This window comes from Fulmarus glacialis, unplaced genomic scaffold (genome assembly GCF_000690835.1).
Source record: "Fulmarus glacialis isolate BGI_N327 unplaced genomic scaffold, ASM69083v1 scaffold30155, whole genome shotgun sequence".
In the NCBI taxonomy this organism is placed as follows: domain Eukaryota; kingdom Metazoa; phylum Chordata; class Aves; order Procellariiformes; family Procellariidae; genus Fulmarus; species Fulmarus glacialis.
Window position 1 is genome coordinate 952 of NW_009214142.1, and position 27,499 is coordinate 28,450.

Here is a 27,499-nt window from a genome sequence, read left to right on the forward strand (position 1 = left end):
TTTGGCATGTTAAATGTTTCACAGAAAAATGATGCAAAATGTGCATCTGGCTCCTGAGGCTGATGAAGATGATCTTTATTCTGGCTACAATGATTATAATCCCACGTTTGACACAGAGGTAAAAATATTTGCTGTTTCCCACCTTTCCCATACATAGGATTTTAACTTCTAAGTACAAGATAAGAACATGGGGTACAGTAATGTGCAAGTGTACTACCACTTTGAAGTGAAATTTTCTTTATTTAGTAAGAAATATATGAAGTTTCACCAGGATCTTTTTGAATAGGGTTCTTTTTTATAGTTTTCTATTCCAACAAAATACTTGTGTGCATCTCATAGCGAATCTAATATGCTTTAATGGTTAGAATTTATAAAGTATAAAATCCTAGTGATTTGAAGACCATATTAGCATTCAGGCACATTCAATGTGGCGTTTCCCAGACAGTGTGTCACAGCAGATTTTCTGACAAAAGAGGCGGCTTATTGGTCAATAGGTCATTGATCTCTTACTGTGCTGCAGCTGAAGGAGAAAACAGTAGAGTGGAGTCCTGCAGGTCTCTGTGCAATCGGTAGAGCATCTGGGATGACTTAGTAACCCTGCAGACCACTTTCTGGTAACTCCTGGTGTAGTGGAATTGGAACGACAGGGGGTCATTTGGTCCAAACCATTACCCTGCTTAAAGCAGGGCCAGTGTTGCCAGACTTGGCATCTTGTGTGGAATCCCAATGCCAAATTCATGGGAGTTGCAGCGTGACCTCAGAGACAGGCAATATCTTAATGTATTTGCATGACAGGCATTAATGTTAAAATTTAGAAATAGTGTTCATAGTAAGCTTTTGGGGCGAAATAAAATTTCATGTTATATTTTATCACTTAAGTGCTGCTTCCTCAGTGAGTTTTTACATTTCCTAATCTAAAATACCAAAAAAGATAGACCAAATAATATAATCATTATTTATTGTCAGTAAAACCTGTCATTCAGTTATCTTCAAGTCAAGTATTTTTGGAAGAACTGTTTTTTTTACCTATGTGGTTTCAGTAGTCATAAGGTTCTGGAATTGTGGCTTTGGGTGTTGTGGTCTTAAAAGGTTGATATTTTATCTTTTCTAGGATTTAGAAAATGATGTAGCTTTTCAACAGGCAGCAAGAACAAGTCATGGTAGAAGACCCCCTGTAAGTACCTTTTAAAATACATTGCAATACTTCTCTAGAGTCCTAGCTCTAATTTTGGCGCTGGTACAAACTTATCTTGGGAATCTCTTATCTTTTTTTGTCTACTACTAACATGAAGATACAGACTTTAGTTATTTATGTGAAAAATAATTTAAGAATTAGCAGAGCACAAGTTCCATTAAGTTTTGGAGTTAAGCTAGAGCAAACAAGGAACTTTGGTTGGAAATGTGTATTCTTGTTTGATAAAATGAGATAAAACCATGTCAAAGAGCAAAATTATATATTCTAAAAGGACTTTGTTTAATATTCTATACATAGGATTACTTGCTCTGACATATAAAATTGAGATACATACTAGACAGTGGGATTTAGAAAACCGTGTGTTATTGTTCTGATCATTTTTTTGTCCATATTAATGTAATTTACAGTAATTTTCTTACTTTCATTTAGCTGTGACTTAATCTTATAACAGTTTTCAAAACTAAATATAAAGTTGGCACCTGCACTTTAGAAGTACGTACCATATGTCTAAAGAAGAGCTGGAACTGTCTAATTAATGTTACTTCTTTGCCAGAGTAATCTGGTTCTACAATGAGAATCTTTCTACAACAACTGAAGCATTATTTCTATGAATTCACTATAGAAACTATATAGAAAGACTGATAATTAATACATATGGTTATTAATTAGTGGGTGGCGAGTGTTTGTTTGTTTTTTTTTTTTCCCACCCAGGTGACAGCCAAAATTCCTGGTACATCAGCTTCAAGACCTTTAGCTACTGGATTTGGGGTATGTTTTTGTTCTGCTGGATTCTCAATGAAAATGAGGTATTTACCAAAAGATAAATTTCCCATTTAAACCCTTGCACAAAGTTAGCTCTTTTTATCTAAGTATTTCCTTCCAGTGAACTACATGTATTCATTAATTTTAATTAATTCACAACTCCGCACTTAGTCAAGGCATGGTTACTGATTTTTTTTTTTTTCTTTTTCTCCCAAATCATACTGCAAATCAACTTCTGTACTGCATAAGGCAGATTCCAAGGTATTAACCTGATTTTCTTGCAGGGGGAACTGGATGGGTTGTTGTTTGGGCTTGAGAAAGTTTTCTGAAAGTTAAAGTGAAATTAAGTCTTAAAAAATATGGGCTTTCAAATCACCTCTAGTTTAATCAGAAAAAGTTGGTTATATTCTTTGGTATACTTAACCAATTTTAACTCTTAAATAACTAACACTTTAACCCGGTTTGCTATGGAAAGAGAAGTTATGCACTAGTGATATATCCACTGTCCCCTTATCCCAATAAATTTTCATTCTGTTAGCCTGTCTCAGTCAAATTTGAAAAGGCAGTGTTCTTAGATACAAAGTTCCGTAAGTTTTATGACAAATAAAGAAGGGAGATCACGTTGCTTTAGATCTCTTATGCAGGTTAGCTGGGTAACAATTTCAAGAACACCTAAATTCTGTTGTAAGTCACTAAAATACAACCTTTACTCGGAACCTTCTGTTACCTGCTCTGGATATATTCCTTTTGAGACTGCTTTTTCTTAGCAGCTGTATTTGCAGATGTTTAGTGTAGTACCATGTTGTGATGGGAAAAGCTATCTTGTTAAAGGTGTGGACCAAAAGGCACTTCCTAAGGATAATAAAGACAAATGTTTATCTGCATTAGTAGAGCTAAAAACCTCCAAAGCATTGTCCAGTCCACAGTACTACCTGTTTCACTCTGCAGATGTGCTTCTCCTACACTCTAGTCCTTGTTAATGTAGATCAACCTTAGCAGAAAAAACAAAAACCATTTTACCCACCCACTGATGGATAGTGGGTAAAATACTAAAACATAGGCCTCTGAGTGGGAATTAGGGGAATTCTTTTTCGTGGCCTGAAACCCTTTATTTTTGTCTGTATTGTATATTTGTAGCAACGTTTAACACTTACTACTAACTATTTCACATTTCTTTACATTTTTAACTCTACTACAGAAGGACAGTATGCGACCTGTCAGCTAATGGAAAAGATGTTCATTGGCAGTTTTAAACTATATCTGTATTTATTGTAAAATAAATCTTCATGAAAGTATGACTTAAAATCTGCCCCTATATTAATCTCTTATCAGCTGTACTCAGAATTTTACTGAAGTATTTTGTGTAAATTACTTGTCAATTTAAAGGTAATAATTTCAATAATTTAATAATGGGAAGTACTGCTGCCTGAGATAAATTTCTATGTAATTTTTTTAAAAAGGTCTGACAGAAATATCCAAATACATAAAAAACAATGTTGTGAATTTGTGCTAACTGAAGTGTTCAACATCTTTCAATCTGCCAGGCACTTGCAGTATATTGCATATGAATAACATAAATGGGAAGTTTTCTATGAACTTATGTGAGAGTTAGATCAACTCTTAAAACTCAGTGTTGAGAAGGCTGTACATAACCTTTACAGGCTTCTAATGCTTTGTGAATTCTAGTTTCAAACAATTTACTTATTTTTGTAGTCAAAGACAACTTTAACTTCATCTATGGGAAGACCAATGACAGGGGCTATACAGGTAAAAGTTTCAATATTGACATTTTGTATTGATTTGGAACAATGAAGTTTTCTGATAAGTGTTTGGGTTTGATACAAGTATTTAAAAGTTCACTGAAATAATACAAATTATTACACTGTTTTAATTTGTCCTTTTTTTGAAAATACTACTGTCAGAAAGCATGAGGGTTGTGATGAGTATTTTATTTGAGCACAGGGTTGGAAGCAATACCAGTGTAGTACTTTTTAACACTTACTGACATGCAATGAATAATTTTCCATTGAAACAGGAGAGAGGTAGATTCTGGTTTTCATGTTTTTCTTATGTACTTATACTCTAATAAGAATCTGCTGCAATTTACTAATGACTTTCCCACCACTACCCTTAAGTATATAGACTTAATGTTAAATATATCTATAGCCACTATATTCTTTTGTGTCAGCCCAGATGGGAAACAGAAATTATCAGGGAGCATCAAGAGTAGGGCTACTCCCTAGAGGAAGGCAAGCTAGGAGCCTAGAGGGAAATCGCATGGCCAGCAGTGCAGGGGCCTAACCAGCCAGGACCCAGTCCACAATACCTGAGCAAGGCAAGTAGGATCCACCCAGAAATGGTGGCCATGTCCAACCAAAAGTCCAGAACATAAGGCAATATCATGGTGATGAGGCAGGTCCAAGGTCAAGCCAAAAAGTCAATGCATAGGCCAAGGTCAGGACCAATGATCACTGGCAAGGTCCATAGTGACAAGGCAAGGCTAAGATCAATCCAGGAGGTCAGTCGACAGGTTGAAATCTGGATTAAGGGACTCTGTGGCCAGGCATAGCTGTGGCTGATATGGAAACCAGTAGTCCTCCTGCAAAGCTCAGGCAGGGGTTTAGGGGCCAGGGTTGAGCTTAAATAAAGCTCCTAGACTTCAATCCTGGCTACTTCTGTGTTGGAGCTCCATGTGATGGGTGGCCTTTTTGGAGCTGGGCTCTGATGACAGTAAGACATAGGTTGATGTTTAGGTGGGAGAAGAAACAGGGGGCCATCCTAGACCCATGGGTGGGGTGTGTGGCTGGAGGCCTGAGGTGAGTCTGATCAGGGCCATTAGGGTTTATTAGTGCACTCAGTGACAGTGACAGGAAAGTTTAATAAGCTGGCATGGGATGGGGTCAGACATTCTTGTGTTGGGAAGCATTGTCTGGTAATAAGTTACAAATACAAAAAAATTGTAGTTTTTGTGTGCCTCTCTTGGTTTAGATAAAGTAAAACATTCTGATCCATGATCTCATAGGAGTCTCTTTATTGTCAATAAAAACTAAAAAAGCAACTTTTGAAACAGTGCGACAGTAAACTAGAATACATTACAGATTTCAAGACGAATAATTCTTAAGAATTTCCTAAAAATAAAAGATGTTTGAAATGAAGTATTCTGAATACATGTAAAATTTACACAAAGTAATAAGTGTTCTTTTGTGTCAGTTAGTTTACCGATAGTGTTTGCTCCTCTACAGTTATCATAGAATCATAGCAGAGCAGGTTGGAAGGGACCTCAAGGATCATCTGGTCCAGCCTTTCTTGGCAAAAGCACAGTCTAGACAAGATGACCCATCAGCAAGATGGTCCAGAGACAAGATGGCCCAGCACCCTGTCCAGCCGCATCTTAAAAGTGTCCAATGTTGGGGAATCTGCCACTTCCCTGGGGGGATTATTCCAATGGCTGATTGTTCTCATTGTGAAAAAATTTCCTCCTGTGTCCAATCGGAATCTCCCCGGGAGTAACCTGTACCCATTACCCCTCGTCTTTTCCATGTGAATCCTTGTCAAAAGGGAGTCTCCATGTTCTTTGTAGCCACCCTTTAAATACTGGAACATGGTGATAAGGTCTCCCCTACGCCTTCTTTTCTCAAGGCTGAACAAACCCATGTTATACGATGTATAATACTTGAGAAATAAAAACATTTTAAAAAATACTCAGTTTACTGATATGGTAACAACTGATTTTTGTATTTAAAGGTTTTGTAGTATGTAACTGATACCCGTACTGTGCACAATCTATTTTTTAGGAAGATTATTTTAATATGTCTTCCTTTTTATTTAAGGATGGGGTTGCTCGACCAATGACAGCAGTGCATGCTGCGGGTTACACTAAGGCAGCTATGAGAGGTACGGTTTGTAGAAATCACCAGCTGCCAGAGGGAGATGTTATTTTACAATTTTCAGTACTCTGTTAATTTTGCAGGTTCTTCATTTGATCCTCTTGGCCAAGCAAGAGGTCCTGCTCCACCTCTGGAAATGAAAAATTCAGACAGGTTTGTTCAGTTTTGCATTAAATTATTTCAAAGCATTAACAGCAACAGAAAACCCACCATGGGTAGAGTTTAAAAACATCCAGGCAGTTACGAAACCTTGAGGGGCCAAACTTTTAACTTTGTGGAATAATGCCACAAACATTTATGCATGTGGTTAGCTGACTTGCCAGAGCAGTTGGACTGACTTTCAGGAATGTCTGATTTCAGTGATTTCTGGTTCTGACTGTAGCTCAGCAGCCTGAACGTAGTTGTTGCCACACAAATGCTGTGATACTTGTATAGAATTGTGGAGGATTATGGAAGTGTGTGTGACAGGCGAGGAACAGCATGATTCATGCAGCTCTCTGGGAAGAACTTGGGGGAATTTTGCCTGCTGTTTCTCCCTGTTCACTCTGATCTTAGCACATGAGGTAAAACTGGGATTGTGAAAGTTTTGCAGGCTGGTGTGAATGTTGGGGAGTTCACTGAGAACAAGTCATTGAGCTTTTCAGTACAAAAGTTGTATTCCTCAAATATAGCTATATAGGAATAGGGAATCCCACTGAAATATTTGGTTATTTAACTGAGGAAAAAATCCAGCTGAATAACAACTTTTTATTAAAATCTGCATTTGCAAGCTATACTTCAAAGTTACCTGTGCAAATAAAGGTTCAATTAATTGCTCTTAATACAATATTTCATTTCACTAGATGTTTGATTTGAAAGTTTTGCCAGGCCATCTGTTTGTTCTGTCATTACTTCTTCTGAACAAATTGAGTCCATGAAATTTGCATGTCTGTCTTGTTTTCGTAAGAGGATTTATGTTTTCTTAGGTCTCTGTTCTCAAATTAAAAGTGTGAATGTGATATCTTTGGAGGATCTTCTCTGGGCATAGTTTCACGTTATATTTTCTTTGATGGGAAAACCAGTTAGTTGTGACGTGATACATCACTGTGTTGTTTTACTGAGAATATCTTGTGCAAAAGCTTAGTGTTTGCAGTTACGTTACTAGTGTTAATCCTTTTATTGTTATTTTATTTTAGTTCAGAAGAGAAGATTAGGCAGTTGGAAAAAAAAGTAAACGAACTGGTTGAAGAAAGCTGCATTGCCAACAGCTGTGGAGACTTGAAATTGGTAATTTTTCTGGATTTCACTTCACTTTTGCTATTATGTGAAGAACAATTTGTATAGATAGATCGTTCAAACTGACTTGGGTTCAAACATTTCAGATTATTAAAATCATCTTAATTCTAACTTTGCTATGACTCTTCTAATCAGTGATACTTTGTATTGCCAAAAAAAAACCTAGGAGCTGTATTTCTTGTGTATATATTTGTTAAGATTTCACTGTTACAAAAAATCTCTTCCCCATTATCTCCATTGGCCTCTTCAAATGGGTGTGATCAATTAGTCATAATGGCACAGATTTGCCCAGTCTAACCTATGGACTGTATGGGAGCGGGTGGCCCTTCTTCAATACCAGGCTTGTAATTGGCATCTTTGCAGCATTTGATCCTCAGATGTGTAAAGGTCTTGTCTGAGTGACATTCTGTTTCCTTGATGTTGCTTGGGCTTTTTGGATAATGTAATTTTCATCCAGGACTGGTGCGCAGCACCAGGGTCAATCTCACGTAAGCCACCTCCACAGTACCCTTCCATGTCAGGGGCTGGCTGGTGCTATAGCATCTGGTAGACACTATATTGCTTTTGTTGCACCTTACGGGGTCAGCATGAAGATGAACTATTTCATCTTCTTTCAGTCCTTCAGACAAGGGGACCTTCCAAGCTAAGCAAACCCTGAAGTGCAAACACCAGTATCCTTCATAGGACAGTGGCAATAAAGCACATTAGCCTTAGGTTCCAGTGTGTCAAAATAGCCTCTAATTCTTCCTTCTTAGGACCAAGCTTATGTTTTATTCCATATGCTTTGGACTGGCTAGCTCCAGCTCCTAAACTACTGGAGGCAGAGGAGGCTCAACTGTTTGAATTAATGAGATACATTGGGTTCTTGGGGATGTAGACTTCTTTTGTGCTCATCCGTTGCTCTCTCAAGTTGACAGCATCTGATCCATAAGGGGAAAAAATTAACTAGAGCTATGAGAGATGATGTTTCTTGCTCAGTCATCTGAGCTGCAAAAATTTTTTTAGTCTAGGAGTGTATCCTGTGGACGTATTGTTAGAGTACAAGAATGGGTAAAGCATCTTCCCTGATCTGCTTAATACTGTCCAATGCAGATCCTAGGCTAGATGGCCTTTGGTTTGATCAAATCCTCGTGTTTTGGAGACTAAGAGCTCCAAAATTCGTTACAAAGATTGCAAATGGTCTGTAATGGTCTGAGCCTTGCTGCAAATTGGGAAAATGGCACTCTTTGTCCATTATACACAATGTCTATATTTGTGAATCAATCAATAGATTTGTAAATTGTTAGCATGATACTGGCACAGTTTTGGCCCAGGCTAACTAGCATTTTTCTAAACAGTTCCTAGATATGGTTGAAGGTTACTATGGATAAGGAACTACTTCCAGCAGGCAGTTTGAATGTATTTGATCTGTTGTAGAGGGTATTAGAGCAATGTTGTGCCAGTTAGTAGTGGCTAAATAACAGGCTTTAGCCCATTTGATTTGTATCTAGTATAGATGTAATTAGTGAGTTCAAGCTGTTTGGACAAGTTAGCACTTTTAAAAAATGTTGTCTTTTTTTCTGACACAAAGGAATATTTATCTATCCACACTCTGATTGAGACAATTTCAAATATCTCTTTAGGTCTTGTGAAACATGGTGGGTACAGCATCATTTAATCTCACCTCAGCTGTCTTAAGTCTTTGTCTTTGTCTTTGCACTGAGATCTAGAATTCATTCAGATCTCAGGAGCCACACTGGACCCAGAGACAGTAAGGCTTTCTTAGCTTGAAGGGACTTCATATTGTCCGGTGCTCTCCACACACAGTGAAGGCCTCCTTAGCTCTTTTATGCAAGGTGATATTGTGTGCCTATGTGATGCTTCTTATAAGACTACATATGTTGTCCTTGCAATCTTATCTATATTTGGTGGATTTCTTAAGTAGTAATCCTTTATTTGCATGTTTCAGGCCTCCTGTAGGTGAGATATTCCATGTTACAGTGGCAGGAGCTGCCCTTCGTTTGTAGAGAAATACCCAGCATTTCATTAAGAAGCATACTTGGTTCGAGGTTTTCTCCTCTCTTTGAGACAGCAGTTTGCCTTTGGAACTAGTACAGCAAGAGTGTACTTTCTTGTCAATGATTTTATGTCTCGTGTAGTGTGAATATTTTCAAATACAGAATAGGAGATTTACCCTATTAGACTATGACTGGAAGATTTCAGTTGTCTTGAGGACTGTCTTTCAGGATGGGTAACATCCCATATCTTTTTGCCTACCACAAAGAAGCATTGTATCAATTGGTTTTGAGAAAAAAGCTGTCCCAGCTTTCTGAGTGCATTCTTGTTTCTCTGGTTAAAACACCTGGTATATGCCTTTCTTCAGTTTGCACAGCAATTCCAGTGATCCTGATCAAATTAAGACAAGATCAAACATTGATCATCTTGATTGTGGTAGGTTAGCCTAGACAGTTCTGATATCAGGATGATACTGTACTGTGTGAGGACTGCCTTTATGCTTGCACCTCCTAGGACAACTGTCTGGCATCGTGGTCTACCTCAGTCATACTCCTTTCCAATGATTTTTGGATTATCTGTTGAGCTAATAGCCTGATAGCTCCTTTGGAGAGAGGGATTTCACTTAGCATATCTTTGCCTAACAGTCCACAGTGTAGGGAGTTTACTTCCTTGGGGAGTTAACAAGAAGGCTTCTAACAGTGAAACTCTTGAGTCCTGAAGCGGGACTTAAGTCTGGTGTTTAGACTGGATGGGTCCATCCTTCAAGCCGACAAAGATCCTTTTGTGTTGCACTTCTGTAATAAAACATTTTTTTTTTTCTGGTGCTGATAGCTTCTGATCAGAGAGTATGAAAGAAGTCTATTCATTTATATGTTCATTTAGGATAAGTATCCTTGCAGACATATCCTAATTTATGTCCCATATAATGTCTGAATTTCACCTTCACTAGGAGATGAGCCAACCTGTTTTGTTAATTTTTCCTGAGCCTCTTGCATGTATGGCCAAGAACGTTCTTTATTTCTTGATGTCAAAGGGTTTCTTATGTAGATTATACCAGACCATTCTGAGGGTCCTCTAGGATGTTTGTGTTAGTTTCTGACAAGTCCAGCAGAATATCTTTTCCTGCAGAAGTCATCAAAGTTGCCAACTCATTATCTGTAAAACAGCCAAGTTGGATTTGCCTTCTATCATAAGGACTAAGAATCAAGCTGTATCTTGAGAAGTACTTCCTTCACCGCTAGCTGCCAAATAGCTACCTTGAGTGCTAGCCATTACTTTTTTTAACCATTGCGCCCTTGCAGAGGCATACAGGACCGCTAATGGCACTTGTAGACCTGTAGCATTACTTGCATGAAGGGTCTTGACACCAATCTGCAGAAGATTATCATTGGATAAAATAGTAATTTTGAAGTTACTCAAATTGTGAATGCACATATGAAATGCCACTTGTGCATAGATAAAAAGGGAAGCAGTTTACCAGCATCCAGAATTAGTCAAGTTATATGTACAACATACATTTGTGTAACATGCACGTTTACTTCCTGCCTTCACTTTCTTCCTTCCAACACCTTCTTACACTGGGATTCTGCAACTGAGGAAATATGCCAAGCCTAAATGCTCCCTCTTTTTCTTTTTTTTCTTTTTTTTTTTTTTTTAAACATTTATGTGCACTTTCTATGATTAATACAAGTAGAATAATCTTCTAGGGTCGTAAGTGATTATGGTGTATATATGTGTGTGACTATACTTCTCTAAAATTATACAACTAAGCAGACTTAGACAACTATGTCTAATTGCTAATTAACACCTTTCTGTGGGCTATATTGCTACTTCTCAGGCATTGGGTACAATCTGGGCATCTAAAGAAAATGGACATGAGTATATTCTTTTCACACTTGTTTTGAATGTATTTTTGCCGTCTTGGGTTAGTAAGGTTCAAGGCATTGCTAAATTCTAGTATTTTATTTAAGGCTCTGGAAAAAGCAAAAGAGGCTGGAAGAAAGGAAAGAGTATTGGTGAGACAACGTGAACAAATTGCTACTCCAGAAAACATCAACTTAGACCTCACTTACTCAGTAAGTGCTTAGAAATCTTCAGTGAGTGAAAGATGCTGGTAGCAAACCTAAAGAGACATTTCGGTGTTTGCTGAGTGTGTGTGTTGTAACGCTCCTAGCAGTGTACCAGATCAGATATGGTCTACATTTGGGGGTGGGGGAAACTTATGAAGATAAACTGAATGACTTCTTGAAGTTAAAAACTTAACATTGGGTTGCAAAGATCCATTTATGTCATCGAGTCTATTCCCTTACAATCTCAAGTACTAGAGAAACCACATAGTCAACATTAAGTGAAGAAGGATGCCTATGAGCATCTATTCCAGCTACCTACTTACGTACAAAACATGCATATCAAAATATAGAAGAGGTAAACCCTGTACTTCAAAAATAAATAGTCTAGAAAATGTAACATGCCAAGAGAAGAAAACAGGAGAGATCAGACACTGCCTTTGACTTGAACCATAAAGTGACAGAGAATGTATTAAATGAAATAGGACATATTAATATTCCTAAATCATGAATCTTAGACCAGGTATCTAGATTTACATTCTGGTTTTCAAATTAATAGTAGACTTTTTTTAAAAAAAGGCTACAACATAAATAAAAATGCTTAGGGGGAATTTAAAGTTGTACTCCAGGTAGCGCTGTAGAGAAAATTATTAACAATGAATACATTGAGTTAGGCAGACCTAGTAATTTATTTTATGATGAAGGGCAGAGTAAAGCTGGGGAAAAAATGTAGAGAGATTTTACCTGACACAAACAGAATTTCTGTTTTGAAACAGCAGTTTGGAAAAATTCTCTCTTCATAAACTGAGTGACCACAGGTAGTGGGACCGTTTTCCATATGTTGGAGTCATAAATTACACACAGTTTCTAAGAATTATCTTGTATGAATGTTTTTAATACCCTTGCATTATAACATTGTGTTTATTTAGGTCTAAGGCCAACTTAGCATGACTTTTAATGGTAGCTATTTAAGTACAAAAATAAAAGAATTACCTAGAAGTAGTAAATTTCAAACTTGTTTTCTCTATGTCAATGTACAAGAACAAAGGAACATTAAAGATGGGAAGCTTAAAACTGGTAAAAGCAGTACTTCCAAGGTAAATTAATTTGAAATTATCTATTATGAATTCAAGTTTATTACTGTTGAGAGAACAATGTTATTTTCTTGTACCTATAACTCTGTTTTTCTATAGGTTCTTTTCAATCTGGCCAGTCAGTATGCTGCTAATGAAATGTATGCTGAAGCACTGAATACTTACCAAGTTATAGTGAAGAATAAGATGTTCAGCAATGGAGGTAGGGTACATTCCAAAGTGGATTAAAATTGGTAGTCGGGCATTAAGAATAAGGACTTCATCTGCGTGGTGTTGACTCACAGAGATCTCAGCCCTCATGTCTGCCAATCAGAGTGGATGACAGATACTCATAATCTCTGGCTTGGTATAACTAAATGTGGTTTGGCTCTCCAACTCATGAAGTCTTTTCTGGCTAAGCTAAGCATAAAGCCAAATATATAATTTTCTCATGCAGCACACACTATGTTGCCTGCTCTAATACTAATTTTTTCTTTTTTGACTCAGCTTTCCCTTTCTGAAAGCTTCTTTTAGTATTTTGCACATCTTTGAGACTCCTACAGTGCACTTTTCTCAGAGATGCTTATTTACAGCTGTCTTCCCAGAGAGCACTGTAAATAATCTCTACCTATCCCTCAATTCACAATCAATATCAGAATACACCTTACACTGACAGTTTTTTCTAGATTTCATTACTACTTCATCTCCTTCTGAGTGAAAATTCACAGAACGCTGTTCTGTGCAGTGCTTCTTTAAAGGGCCACTGGTACCCTATAATGAAGACAAATTTATTAAGAAGTTGTTCTACTCTGTCACTTTGAAACAATTTTAAAATGCTGTAACTATGCTTTAAAAGGCTGTAACTCATTGACTTCTTTTGATAGGTAGACTGAAGGTGAATATGGGAAATATATATTTAAAGCAACGGAACTATTCCAAAGCTATCAAATTCTACCGTATGGCTCTAGACCAGATTCCTAGTGTCCACAAAGAGATGAGGTGAGTTTCTACTAGTAGGCATGGTTGTGAAATACAAGTTTTGGATACAGTATGATTTGATAGTTAAAAGTATAACCTAATCCTGATTTCTTTCCTTAGAATTAAAATAATGCAAAATATCGGAGTTGCATTTATTAAAACTGGCCAATACGTTGATGCCATTTCTTCATTTGAACATATAATGAGCATGTCCCCAAACCTGAAGGCAGGCTTCAACTTGATCCTATGTTATTTTGCTATTGGAAACGGTGAGCAAATGAAAAAAGCCTTCCAAAAACTGATTGCAGTTCCCTTGGAAGTGGATTATGATGACAAATACATTTCAACAAATGTAAGTTTGAACAAAATAAACTGTGTCTTTATATGGTAAATCAGGAGAAAGGGGGAGAGACATTGAATGCCTCGACTATACTGAATATGTAAATCGATGTGTATTTATGTATCTAAAATAACTTTCTTTTTACCAGCGTGAATTTAGTGTGGCAGTACTGCTCAGAAGTGTAAAATAATGTTGAGAACATGCAAATCCTTTTTTCCTCAAAAGATGTGATGTACATAAAATCCATACCACACGATTGTCTTCATAACGATTTTGTTGAAATTCATCTGGGCTGACTTACATAGCTCACTTACTGCTTTGCCTCCTTTATATAAAATTTTAATAAAATATTTATAAACTAAAATAAAGGGAGCAAAGCGGTGAGTAAGTTAATGCAAGTTATCTCAAATAAGTCCTAATGAAAGTTGTAATACTGTAGTGTTATTTTACAGAAGAAAATTTTAGTAAAGTTTACATATGCTTATTTTAGTTTATTAGACTTAGTTGGAAACTGGACTTCCTTTGTACCATGAAACCAGCAGCTCATGATGTTAAAGATGGGAAAAAGTAATTAATAGGTTTAGGGTCCCTCGTAGAAAGGTCCTCTCTAGAAAGATCAAGGCAAGCCCTTTATATTCTCTTAGCAATCTTCTTTTCAGTGATGCAAAGCTTCCATTTTCAGTCCTAATGATCAAAAATATAATTAGTCTTCAAACTATTTGCAGCTTAAGAGTAGCTGTTGCTTCCTATTGTCCCAGCATAAGCACATAAAATTTAATATATGAAGCATATTTATTTATTTATATTTATTGACAAATATGTGTATAATTTCTTATGCATCTTTTTATATGTAATTGATATATATATATAATTTCTCATTTTAGAAATTATGTAACAGTAAGGGTCATTAAACACTTGAATTAATTGAAGACTATGTAAGATCATTCATTGGAAGAAAAGCTTTAGACTGTAGAAGTTCTTTCTAAGGATAGGCAAGCTATAGTTTTGAGAGACATTCCAAGCTCTGTATTTTGTTATGAAGAGGTCAGAGAAAAGATCACAAAGTTTTCTTCTGGTCTTTATTTTGTATAAATCTATAATCTATCACCAATAAATGAGGAAGGGGTGGCTACCCGGTATATCTGCATTAGTTCTTTTAGAACTAACAGAGATGTGTGGTAGAAACCGTAAGATGATCGTGTGAGTTATTGTAATGAGAAGGTAGCACAAGTCCTCATCTGCTGAATAGCACTGCAGTTCAGCAAATGCTTAACCATGCACTTATTTTTAAGCGTGTGAGTCTTCTCACTGTGATTTGCAGCCTTCCCCATCTGATACACATGGCATTAACTACACCTAATTAACTAACAACCCTAATGTGAGCTATGACCTACATGAGCAGAAAACCAGGATTAAAGTGGTTGTAATGCCAAATTTCAGGGTTTTTGGTTCGAAAACTACTTTAAACTAAAGCTAGCTTTTTGAAATGTGAAAAGTAAATAACTGACATTATAGACTTTGTAATTTACATCAGTTTATGTTTACAGTCATATTGTCTATAAAATAATTAAAATGCATGTATACTGGCATAATTTGCAGTTGTTTTGTCCCCCTCCAGGATGATCCACATACAAATCTACTGATTGAAGCCATTAAAAATGACAGCTTAAGACAAATAGAACGTGAGAGGTAATGGTGGATTCTATTCTTTCTTGACTGTGGTGCCATGGATTTTAGCTCCTGAAAGTATTAACATTCTTCTCACGTGTCCATAGCTCTTGTTATAAAAGTGTCCTCATAATTCTTAGGAAAGAACACACTTGGAAGAACCGGTTGGATCACTCTGTTTAGTGTTCTGCACTAAAGTAGAATATCTACCCCAAATGCTATAGGTTACACTGCTTAAAAGTTGCAGCATTGGGTTTTTTTAAAAATACAACTACAGTGTTTTGTGAAAGGAAGACAGAAAAAACTGAGCGCTTTATCAAGCTTTTTCAAGGGCAGTAGCGGTAGCAGGGGACTGGTTAGATTGACTTCTAAGATTGTCCTGAGTGCAGGAAGAAGCAAGAAAAGGATTTGATTATTCTTTCTATACATGTTTTTGAAATGGTGACATGTTTGTGTGTTGGTTTTTGTTGTTTTTTTTTTCCATAGGAAATCCATGGCAGAGGAATACATCATGACAGCTGCTAAACTCATTGCACCAGTAATTGAGACATCTTTTGCAGTGGGCTATGACTGGTAAGAGTCAAGCGGGACTTCTTTTTGTCTAAACTTTATGCCAATCTCTTGTGCTGGTTATGAAACCAGATTCACAAACATAAACAGCCTAGGAAACATAGTTTGCTGCACATCTCAAACATAGCATCTAGGCTATTTTAAGTTTGCCTTCATAATGCTCTGGAGAAGAACAAAACAAAGCATTGGAGTCTATTCTGTGTTAAAAATTAATTTCATTGTATCATTGAAACTTGACTGTTAATTATACATTTGAACTGTTCTGTATTAGCACAAAAAGAGCTTCTTAAAGTTCGATTGAATTTGAAAATTCAATTTGAAAACTGAAGAACTTTTAGAAGTCTCGATAGACAAATGCTATACAGAAGGCAATGATCGCTACTCTTTACTGTCAGTTTGAAGATAACATAATGAAGACTTGGAGTGCCTAAGAAGTTTTCATTACCCCATAGAGTCATATAAAACACTGAAATCTAATTATTGTTAGAAAGGTTTATTTGCATTTCATTTATAAACTTAATAAATATAAACTTAATCTACTCTTTCTTAAACATTTATACAAGTGTATACAGTGGTAGGCTGCTGATACAGTTTACCATTTTGGCTTTTGTATCCACTTTATTTTTCAATTTATAGCTTAGCTTTTGTTTTCTGTGGTATTTCTACAGCAGAACACTCTTCTCTTTAAAACAAAATAAAATAGACATACTTCCTATAAGGACAGTATAAAATGATAAGTATAACTTTTCAAGATGTTTTTTTAACTAGTTTTTAGTTTTCTATTATAAGGACTTACTTTGATATTTTTAGTATTTTTAATAACGTTATTGGAATGTAAGATGTACGCAAATGAATGTTGTGTATCTGCAGCCACAATGTTACTAACAGATATGTTCAGTGTTTGGGAAGTGAAGGAAGTTTGATGGGAAAAGAGAACTTTCCTTTACCTGTTTTTTTTTCGGGCAGTTAGGATTATTTTCAAATTTTGCAGGTCCTATAATTATAATTTACTAATAAAGCTGTTTATACTAACATGAAATAATCTCTCACACAGACATGTTTCATCTGCTAGAGTCCACAAGGTGGTGTTTGATGGTTTAATAATCATTATAATCTTAAAATTTCCCTACTTTTGCCATTCTGACTTATCAGAACTTAAACAGTATGTCTTGTGAAAATTAGCTTGCTGCTTTATAACTTGTTAGCATTAGTAAGTCAGATTTGTTTGCTCTGTATCTTATTTTTTGTTCAAGAAAACTGGAAAAGCTTGTCAGATATTCAGTCTCCTTAGTGCTATCCACAAAATACTTGTCATGAAGTAAAACACACTTTCATATCTGTTCTGGCTAATTAAACAACTTCTGGTGAGATGTGTGGGATTGTTTTGTGTATATCAGGACAGATTTACTCTCTATTCTTCTAGGCTGAGGTATTCAAGCCCAGTGAAGAAGTTTAACCCGCAGTTTGAGCTTGGTTTTCCAAATACTACACTTTGTTATGAGTCCTCTGAGTATTAAATGTGCTTTTAATCAGATTAGTTTTATTTACAGAAATAAAGTGCGCACAAATAATCTTCAGATTTCATAACTTCTTACTTAAAATGTGACATAATCTCAGGACTATTCTGTCATATTCCATAAAGAGCAGTTGGATAGTTAGATCTCATTGCATTTTATGGTTAAAAGATGTTAACAGTAACAGTGGAAAACTGGTTTTTGACTTTTCTTTTATTACAGATGTCTTTGCAGAAATTGCTATTTTTTTCAGTATAATTTTTCCTCCAACATCAGAAGGCATTTGTATACTTTGTATAGAGACTGTCCATGTGCCAACCCAATTATAGCAGCAGGCAGTTTGTTAAATTAAACTTTTGTTGGCAAATTAGCCAACTATTAGAAGAAAAGAAAAAGGCTTTCCACCACTTAAAAAAAAAACAGTGGAAGGGATTAAAGAAGCATTCCACAAAGTTATTGGTTTAGTGTGCTTAATTCCAAACAGTTTGAGAGAACACTATATGTATACAATAAATAAAGGTCTTGCTTCAAATGACTAGGCAATTTTAAAGTACACCACATCAAACCCTGGAAGATGGTGTCTGTGAATGAACATCTGAACCATCTGCTCTGTTTTGTTCTGCCCTCATTTGGCAGAAGACCCAAAGCCAAAAGTAACTGGGGGACGATCGGAAAGAAGTTTATTATTATGACTCTATTATTATTATGTAGCTCAGGGGCACAATCTGCGGTCTCTGGCTTTGTTCACTAAGCTGGTTTATGGATTTGGTAGTATATGCAACAGGAGATCAGGTTTGAAAAATCAGCTGATAGAACATGTCCAAAGAAAATGGTTTGAAAAACGATCTTAGTCAATATCTGACATCAAGTATCACTCAGTGACGGAAAATAATCTGATATTTAGGCAGCTGGCTAAAAAAAATGAGAGCAGAGATAGTGTTATTAAGGTAGGTCATGGGGATAAAATGTTTTTTCAAATATTTTTAATCAAAGTGCTCTTTACCTCTGTAAAGAAAGAATAGCTCGGTACAACTCATTTTGGAGAAGAAATTGGCTGCAGAAGTATATAACTTAGTGGCATTTGCACAGATGTATTTTGTTTATCTTCATGGCTTTCTTTCTGTTGCAGGTGTGTTGAAGTAGTAAAAGCTTCCCACTATGTAGAGTTAGCCAATGACTTGGAAATAAATAAAGCCACTACTTACTTGAGGCAGCAGGATTTTAACCAGGTATAGTAACTTTCCACATTACTGCTTTTTAATACTGTATTGGCAAAGATATCTTTCTTAGCCACAGCATGTTTTTCAGCAAGGGAAAGAATGATTTATGCAAACATAATAATTATATTGATGCTGCTCAGTAAAATAACTATAAAAACACTGACAAGAGATGAAATTTATTTAAATTAAATTTCTGCCACAAAAGTTACAGTGAATGCAGTTCATGTCAAAATTAAGACAGCTAAATTTAGCTTCACTGGGTGAGAAGCTGTCATTACAGTTAATGGAACTGTAGTCAGTACAGTCAATAGTGTGAAAGCAAGCACATTGCTAATCAATGTGGAGGTGTTTTCATTAGTATGAGCGGAATCTTTCTCTCAGTTAAATTGACTATGGTACCAAAATATATGCAGATGCACTTCATATGTATCGTTGTTTATGCTACGGTATTCTCACTGTTCCCTAGGTACTACAGTGTTCCCTAAAATACTATAATCTGACCTTGAACTTTAGTCAACCCTCTTCCATTGAAATACAAACTGGAATTAAATTAAGCATCTGCTTGGGAGCTTGGACAGTTCTACATCTCTTATAAAAGATTGCCTGCCTGGAGGGCACAGAGGCTAGGATGAATCACCATTACTGAGAAGATATTGTAGCAGCTTAAGCCACATATATTAGCAAATGAGGAAGGTCATAGGAAAGATACAGTATCGGTACTTCCAAGTAAAAGTATAGCTCATTGCTCAAAATTCATTAACTGGCAGAAGTTCAGAAGATAGATGTACCAAAATCTTTGTGATTTTACAGTTTTTCTCATGCATATTATTATGTGTTCCCATTTCATTGTTTTGTTATATTTTTAAATATACACATGAAGTAACTTTTGGCTATGTTGAAATTATTTATGTATGTTTATGTAGGTAAGATCTCTTCCTGCAACTGGCCATCCAATCACTAGTTAGGCAAATTTCTGCCAATGAATTTTATGCTGAACTGCCTTCATGGTAAAAATCATCACCAATCTCTTGCTAATAAGTACAGCAGGCTGTTAACTGCAGCTTTCGTTTTCTATGCATATAAATTACCAATGTAGGTGTATAAATTAATACCACAATTTACCATGTTTAAGTTTTTGGCATTATCTAAGTGAATGTGCAGCTTTCTTATAACCTTTTATTTTAAGACAAATGCTTTTTTTTTGCTTTTAATCAAATTTTTATGGGTTGTGGTATTTATAATACCAGGTTTTCGTCCAAATTGTCATGTGATCTTTTCTTTGCCTGTGAAAAAAGGCTTAGTTTCAAATGTGAGCCGTTGGAAAACAGCTTCATCTGAACAAAAAGAAACTCAGATATCTGACAGGATTTTCTCAATTTCCTTCTAACATGCACTGTTTGGTACATTCAATGATAGGAATGCTGAATAAATAAGCAGGAATATAGCAACCCCCGGGTTTGCATGAGTGGCAAGAAGTATGAGAGATCGCATACAGCAAAATTACAGCTGACGCTGAATACCTCTGTCATCTTCTAAGGTCCTTCAGCTTGCCATAGCGTGGAGGGATGCACACAGGGCTACGTGCTTAACTTTAGCCCATTTTTGCTTCTCATATTTAAGCTCTCTGGTTTCCTGAGCTGCTCTTGCTCCTCCTGTCTGTCCTGTCCTCTTCTCCTTAGATACAGCAAGAGAGTTATATTATACTGCATGTCTGACCAATAGCTTTTCTGAGATCAGGAAGCAGTTTGAGAATGTGGAAAACTTTGGCCAAATCTAGTAGCTTTATTGATGATAGCTTTTGGAGGGTGAGAGTGTCACAGGTAGGTAAACAGTCATATGATCTCAAGAATTTACTAGTTTGATGGTAATTTTTTGCGATTTCCAGTTAGTATCCAGTATAGGTTAAAAAAAAAAAAATCAATTATCAGAGGTAAAATGAGATACAGAGATTGTTGGTGATGTTTCTGTGGTGTACTCCAATGGAGGGAGAGGGAAGGGTGTTGGAAGGTAGGAGTAAGTGGAGAAGATGCTCTTTTTATTTTGATTATGTGATAGAAGACCTTTAACCTGCGCTGGAACTACTTAATAGTAGAGTGGGACTGCAGAATGGTGATTGTAGAGAGTCTTTTTTTTTTTTTGTTCTAATAAAACTGCAGCTGCCACTTATAGTCATCCTGTCTGTTGTTCATATACTTACTAACTCACCACCTGCTCCACACACCTTTGGCTGAAGAACAAGAATGGAAACTTTTTGAAATATTCAGTTTCAAGGCTGAAAGTTTTATTGTGTTTCAAAAAAAAGAACTAAAATCGATTTCTGCTGTAACTATAATGGGCTTAACTACGTGCTCATCATAATGAATACGTTATTTTAAAACAGTCCCAGCAAAAAAAAAAAATTCAGGATGGAAATTACCATAATATGTCCAGATTGTATTTTATTAGTAATAAGGGGGTTTGTGTATTAGATATTTTGAATGTTTTCTTAATTTCAAATAAAAACTTCGAGAATTAATTTAAAAATAAAATTCTGCAGGTTAGCCATGCAGCTCCTTAACATCTCTGGCAGACCCTGCTTGGGTCAGGCAAGCTGCTTTGAAGTTTAACTTCTGTAAGCAAATAATTTAGGTACACTAGAAACATGTCACCAAGAATAATTTGATTGTTGAATCTAAGTAATTGTTATTGTTGGGATTAAAAAGTTAGAATTTATTTAGAAATATATAAATTTAGCTGATGATGCACTGAGAGCATTTCTGCTTTGCAAGGACAAAAGGAGTATTGCTGTGGATTTTCATTCTAGGGCTCATAATTGCTGAAATGGTTCAAGAGAACTGCAACTTAATTTACCAGTAAGTGAACAGGGTTCAGAGTCATATGAACTTTTCATTATATGTGAAAAAGAGATTACTTCCACTCTAATCTTTATCATCAAAGGTTCCATTTAGCAGTAAAAGCAAAGGTAAACAAATCGGCTATGGTTGGAAATGGCTTTTCAGAAAGTGACTTTGAACTATATAGCTCTAAGTTCACTAAAAATGAATCCCATTGTAAGAAATGCACAGCTTTTACTTGAAGAAGCAAGTCTTTGCTTAAGAGTAGAGTACCTCAGATATAGTAGTGTTACATCTGTAAATATTTGGGACCATTCCCTTTTTGGAGAAAGTCACAAATATAATTTCAAAGTTTAAAATTATCATAGTTGAAGTCTTACATTTCAGAGACCACAAAATCTAGAGCCTAACTTTGGAAATGCTTTTCTTGATTGAAATTGTTGTATTTCTTTAGAGAATTTTCTGTTATTAGGAGAATATTATGATCTTTAGTAGTTCATAATTCTTGGGTGGATTGTAGTTGACTAAATCAATGAACTATAGCTAGCTGTATATACTTTGTCATTTTACACGTCATTAGTACAGTCATGTTTTTTGTGTAAAGTAACTGTAAAAACAGTATGTATGACAGTCAATTAAAACTTGTTTCCTTTATATTTGTTTTGGCATTCTACATACCGTATCATACATTCACTTTGATATGTAAACAGCAGCTTACAGGTTTCATGTAAAGGAAGAAGGAAACTTTTGAATTGCTAATGTTGATGGCTAAATTGAGGTTGCCACATCTGTGTTGTAATAGATCACAGAACTGGGCTCACTGTGATATTCTACAGTTTGTGTAGTTAATATAAATATTTAGGGTAAAGAAGCCAGATTTTCTTAGTAATTTAGTCTGCAATTACAAATATTATCACATAGTCAATGAAAAAAAAAGCTGCCTTTTATTTCAAAGTTTCTTTGATAGTTATTAGCTATAAATTTGTTTACTTTTTGTCCATAAAATTCTTTATTTTGAAGTTTATTAAATCTAGTTTTTATGTAAAAGATTAAAAAAAAAAATCTTCTGGCCTCAGTCTTCATGTTTGAATACTTCTTAAACTTAGACAGGTGTCGTCTTATTACACAAAACAACTGCAAGTTGAAATCCAATCCTACACTGTCTTGCATATTTTATTTATATAGCATGTACTTTTTTAGCTTTTTAATAAGAGTTTTAATGTCAATCTTTCATGTTCACTTAAAGAACTGGAAAAATAGGTATGAGAATTTTAATTAGTTGAGTAGATTAAAAGCAAATAATATGAACTTGTGTTTTGTATGTATAGAATTGTTACATATCTGTGTACTTCAAGGTAGCCATATTTAATCTAAATTTTGAGGAAGTAATAAATGGCCAATACTATTGAAATTTTGTGACCAAGATTAGTACTATGTGTAATATTGAAATACTTACGTGTGTACATGCTTACAAGCATGTGTTACAAGCTCTAGTAGTTATCATGTATGTGAGTATATGAGTTGATAATTTTAGCTGTTTGTTACTGTGAAGTTTATCAATGCTTTCTGAAAGAATTTTTGTGTAAGTTTGCTTCAGTGGGAAGTAAGTTGTTTCTAAATTACTTCTAGGCATTGGAAACTTTAAAAATGTTTGAGAAAAAGGATAGCAGAGTAAAGAGTGCAGCTGCAACAAACCTTTCATTCCTTTATTATTTGGTAAGTGTTTGCTTCAACAAAACCAGTTAAGCACTGCAGTTTATGTAGCAACTTCTGTATCTGTGTAGCAATTTTTGTGCCTATCTAAATAATCTCTGTAAACAAGAAAGTGCATGTTAAAGTAGTTATTCTGGAACACCCACTCTTGGCTGTAGTTGAAGTTTGGAGCATGTCCTTTGTATCCTGTTGCTGTGAGGAAGAGTGAGATTGAGCCCCAGGCCACAGAAGTATGCTTGCAGTGTGATTTGTGCAGAAGCTCAGCAGCTGCATTTGAAACTCAGGTCCTGAAGACCCTGGCTGAACTTCAGGAACGTATGAAGTATGTAGCTTAGGCAGGTGTGTTTGTAGATGAAGTTTGTAGGGTATGGGAATTTATTTTTGTTTTTTAAAGAAATACTACTTTGTTGCAACAAAGACTGAATGGGACAGAGTGGCAAAACACGTCTCGAGTGTTAAGTTCTCTGAAACTTGAAAGAAATGATCTGCTTTATGCAAATACATAAGGAATATTTTAGGGCTAAAGAATGTATTATTTTTTTCATCCTCAATCTTTCGAAATTCCACAATATTAACTGTAAGAAGCCACAGCTGCAAGAAAATTGACTGACAAATGACTAATACAATGTTTGTTTTGTTCATGTAGGAGAATGAATTGGCACAAGCAGCTAACTATGCAGATTTAGCTGTAAATTCTGATAGGTACAATCCAGCAGCTCTAACTAACAAAGGAAATACTGTTTTTGCAAGCGGAGACTATGAAAAAACAGCTGAGTTTTATAAGGAAGCTCTCAGGAATGATTCCTCATGCACTGAAGCACTTTATAATCTTGGTAAGCCAAAGGTGCTTTTGTGATTTAGCTCTTGTCTAAAGATAACACTAGTGTTTCTGAGAATCTGGCTTTCAAAGTTTTCTTGTATAGAAATATATACTAATTATTTTTATTACTTTATTCAGTAATTTATGTTATAGCAAGGTATTAATTTGTATTCCTATCTGTTCTGCAAAAAAATACCAGTATTAATGACATCAACTAGTAATTGCAGATGATTAAGTCACTTTGAAGATAAAAATTTCTACTAGCTACTAAAAATATATCAGTTTTAGCATTATTAAACTGTCAGAATCATTCCCCTCTAAAAGCCCTCCCTTTCCCTCATTCACCTTGTTCAAAAAGTGAGATTACATCTGTTCTTGGTCTTTGATTAGGTTTGTGTTCCTTTGTTTATCAGTTTGGTAAGTTGTACTAGCTGGTAAGAATTATAAGCATGGCTCTCAAGAATAGAGTCTGTCAATGTCAAGGCAGTTACACTGCCTCTGAGTACTGTGTTCCTATTTCATTTTTCTTGGTTATTCTGTCAGTTAATATGAAGAAGTCATCTTTTTCTCATTGCATTAATACTGTAACTTTTTTTTTTTAGGTTTAACATACAAGAAGTTAAACAGAATAGATGAAGCTTTGGATTATTTTCTGAAACTCCATGCAATCCTTCGAAATAGTGCCCAAGTCCTTTACCAGATAGCAAACATGTATCTTTTTCTGGATTATGAGAAGGGATGGTGGTTTTAGTAAACCCATTTAATTTGAAATGTGTTTCAATTATGACACGACAACTTAGAAATTTACTGTAGTGTCCATTATAATTAGGATGATTGCATAGATTCATTCTCTGTTTTTTGTAAAAACGAGAACAGACATACAACCTTCTTGGACATTTCCAGTGAAGCAAGTGAAGAAATACACTAAGACTGTTCACATTGCAAGGAATACATTTACACTCAGTATTAAAGTGTGTCCTGGAACATTTTAAATGCTGCTGATTTTATTATGAAAATAATGTGGCAGATGTAAGCACAATTGAGTAAAACCTTTAAGAAAAAAATAATATAATTAATGAAAGTGAAGTTCTGTTCTGAAAGCTGTTTTCAGATTAATTAGTGTGTGTATGTGTAAGAAAATAATTGTCTCCTAGCACTGCAAAAGCTCAACAGATTGAAAAGCTGAGGAGGGAAGGGGTTGGCTTTGCACTTCATCAGTGATATTCTACACTATGAATTTCTTTAAAAATGCTTCTGAGGATGTCAAATCGTAATAAAATCCTCCCCAATCGCTGTACTACACTTTTAAGAATAGTGAAGGTAATAAAAATATATTTTAATCAGTAAAATAAGTAATCTCCAAAAATACAAAAGGGCTGTGATCTCTATTCCTTGCATAGCCCCTTTACAACAGCATAAATGGCCCTACAACTCCCAGTTCCCATCTGGGAGAGAAGAATTTCTCTGCTCCACTGCTATGTAAAACTGCTTTCCACCAACATTCACAAGCTTTTTCCATGAAGGGTAGGGTGCAGCAGAAGCTGAAAAAACATGTTGGGCAGTAGCTCCAGGTCACATTGCTGCAGAGGTCTGAGCCATTGTGCTGCTCAGGGGTGACTTGAGGAGGGGAGAGCACACTGCAGGCCTAATTACAGCTAAAGCTGTCTCTGTTCTCTGGACCAGAATCATATACTCTCTGTGCTGTGCTTCTTAGACACACAGCAGAAAATCTCACTGCAGGTAAAAGTCTGTTCTTGAGAATAGCAGTTTTACCTAATTACTTACTTTAGGACAAAAAAAAAAACAACTAACGAAGTTGTAAAGGCTACAAATAAATAGCCTGGTTCTCACACTTCATTCTTACAAATGAGAAAGTCAAAGTAAAATTAGTGACAGAGAGAGTGGAGAACTGAGCCCAAAGTTCTATTGAGCCCAAAGTGTTTTTAAGGTCAAAGAGCAGCCAAAGCCTCTAAATATTTCTCTTTCTTCAGCGTAACAAAAATACTTTCTGATACAAAGGAAATTATGAAAACGATGTGTAAAAAATCCCAGTGTATCTCCACACTACAGTGACTGGTGAGCATATGGATTACATTATGTAAAGTAGTAGGAATTCTGAGTAAATCAAAATATCATCGACATCAGTCCTTGACTGAAGAAAACTCAGATATGAGATCATGCAAGATCCCAATCAAGCCATAGAGTGGCTCCCTCAGTTGATCAGTGTAGTACCAACTGATCCACATGTACTTTCAAAGCTAGGGAAATTATATGACAATGAAGGTGATAAATCCCAAGCTTTTCATTATTACTATGAGGTACTTGCTCTTTATTGCTTTTCAATACACTTTGTCATAATTAAAGAAAATTTTGTCATAGGTTCCTATATCAAATTAACAATTGATTCATTTAAACTTTTTAAAATGTCATCCAGGGGGAAAAAAGAAAAAAAAAAAATTCTGGGGGAGAGGGAGTTGACAAAATCTTATTTTTGTAGTCAGATCCTGAGGAAACACATAGCCTGTGCTTCCACATGGTATTTGACCTCAGACATTCATTTTTCATATGGTCATTGTTTACATTGACCCCTAGCAATTTTAATTTAAAATATAGTCTGAGATGAAATAAAAAATGGATACAATAAATGTAATTTTAAAGGTGTGTAACATGACTGTGTTGATTGGAAGCCATATCTGTATAATAGATATGGATATATAAAAAATATGTTTGTGTTTATCTATGTAAGTTTATATATGTATTTTAATGGTACAGCTACACATTATGTATACACAGTTGCCTGAAGATAGGCATCCTTTCTCATTTCAAACCAGCTATAGGACTTTCTGTAGTTTGTAGAGATTCTTCTGTTTTAGAAACAGGAATAAGACAGGAACTTGCTTTGCTGCAATCTGAGAGGTTTTTTTATCTGTATAAACCAAGGATGACCAAAGGCTGTGTTGCAATCTGAATACTAGTGGAGTTGTGCTTGATGATAGTTTTGCTGCCTATTTCAGTGGGAATTTCTAAAAAGCCAAAAATGTTATTTACGTACATACGTATTTCATAGAAAAGAATGCTTTTAGGTGAGTTTTCCATCAGACTGATTTGAGTATGGAATTGTACACGTATTAGTTAGCATTGTTTAACATTTTAGGTAACTTACTCATGTAGACATCTAAGTAAACATTTTTGCTGTTGCGAACTATTTAAAATAATATTTCGAATAAGGCTAGATGGAAAATGTGACAAACTCATCTCAGGTAACTTCTAAAAAGCATTCTGTAATTAGAAAACTTGGCATGCCTTTTTTTTTTTTTTTCAGGATTACTTATTATAGCACACTACTTCCATTCATATATTACACATTTTTGGCATCTGGAGAATTAAACACTTGAGTAAGATATTCCAGAAGTAACATAAAGATGTTGTTTATCACTAAAATTATGTTTCTTTCACTTTTCCTATTTTGTCAGTCATACCGGTATTTCCCTTCAAACATTGAGGTCATTGAGTGGCTTGGAGCCTATTACATTGACACTCAGTTTTGTGAAAAAGCCATTGAGTACTTTGAAAGAGCAGCACTAATCCT

General features: G+C 35.5%; 1 protein-coding gene across 1 annotated transcript; it reads left to right on the forward strand.

The window, feature by feature from the left end:
- IFT88 (intraflagellar transport 88) lies at positions 1–27,499 on the forward strand (the record flags this gene model as incomplete). The annotated part of the gene is made up of 19 exons (XM_009578460.1): positions 1–118; positions 1,112–1,174; positions 1,907–1,963; positions 3,671–3,724; positions 5,788–5,851; positions 5,928–5,997; positions 7,020–7,110; positions 11,085–11,189; positions 12,374–12,476; positions 13,138–13,252; positions 13,352–13,583; positions 15,190–15,260; positions 15,726–15,812; positions 18,453–18,552; positions 23,007–23,093; positions 23,737–23,923; positions 24,513–24,621; positions 26,078–26,228; positions 27,384–27,499. Coding segments are annotated over exons 1-19 (1,967 nt in total), but the record flags the coding sequence as incomplete, so codon positions are not given.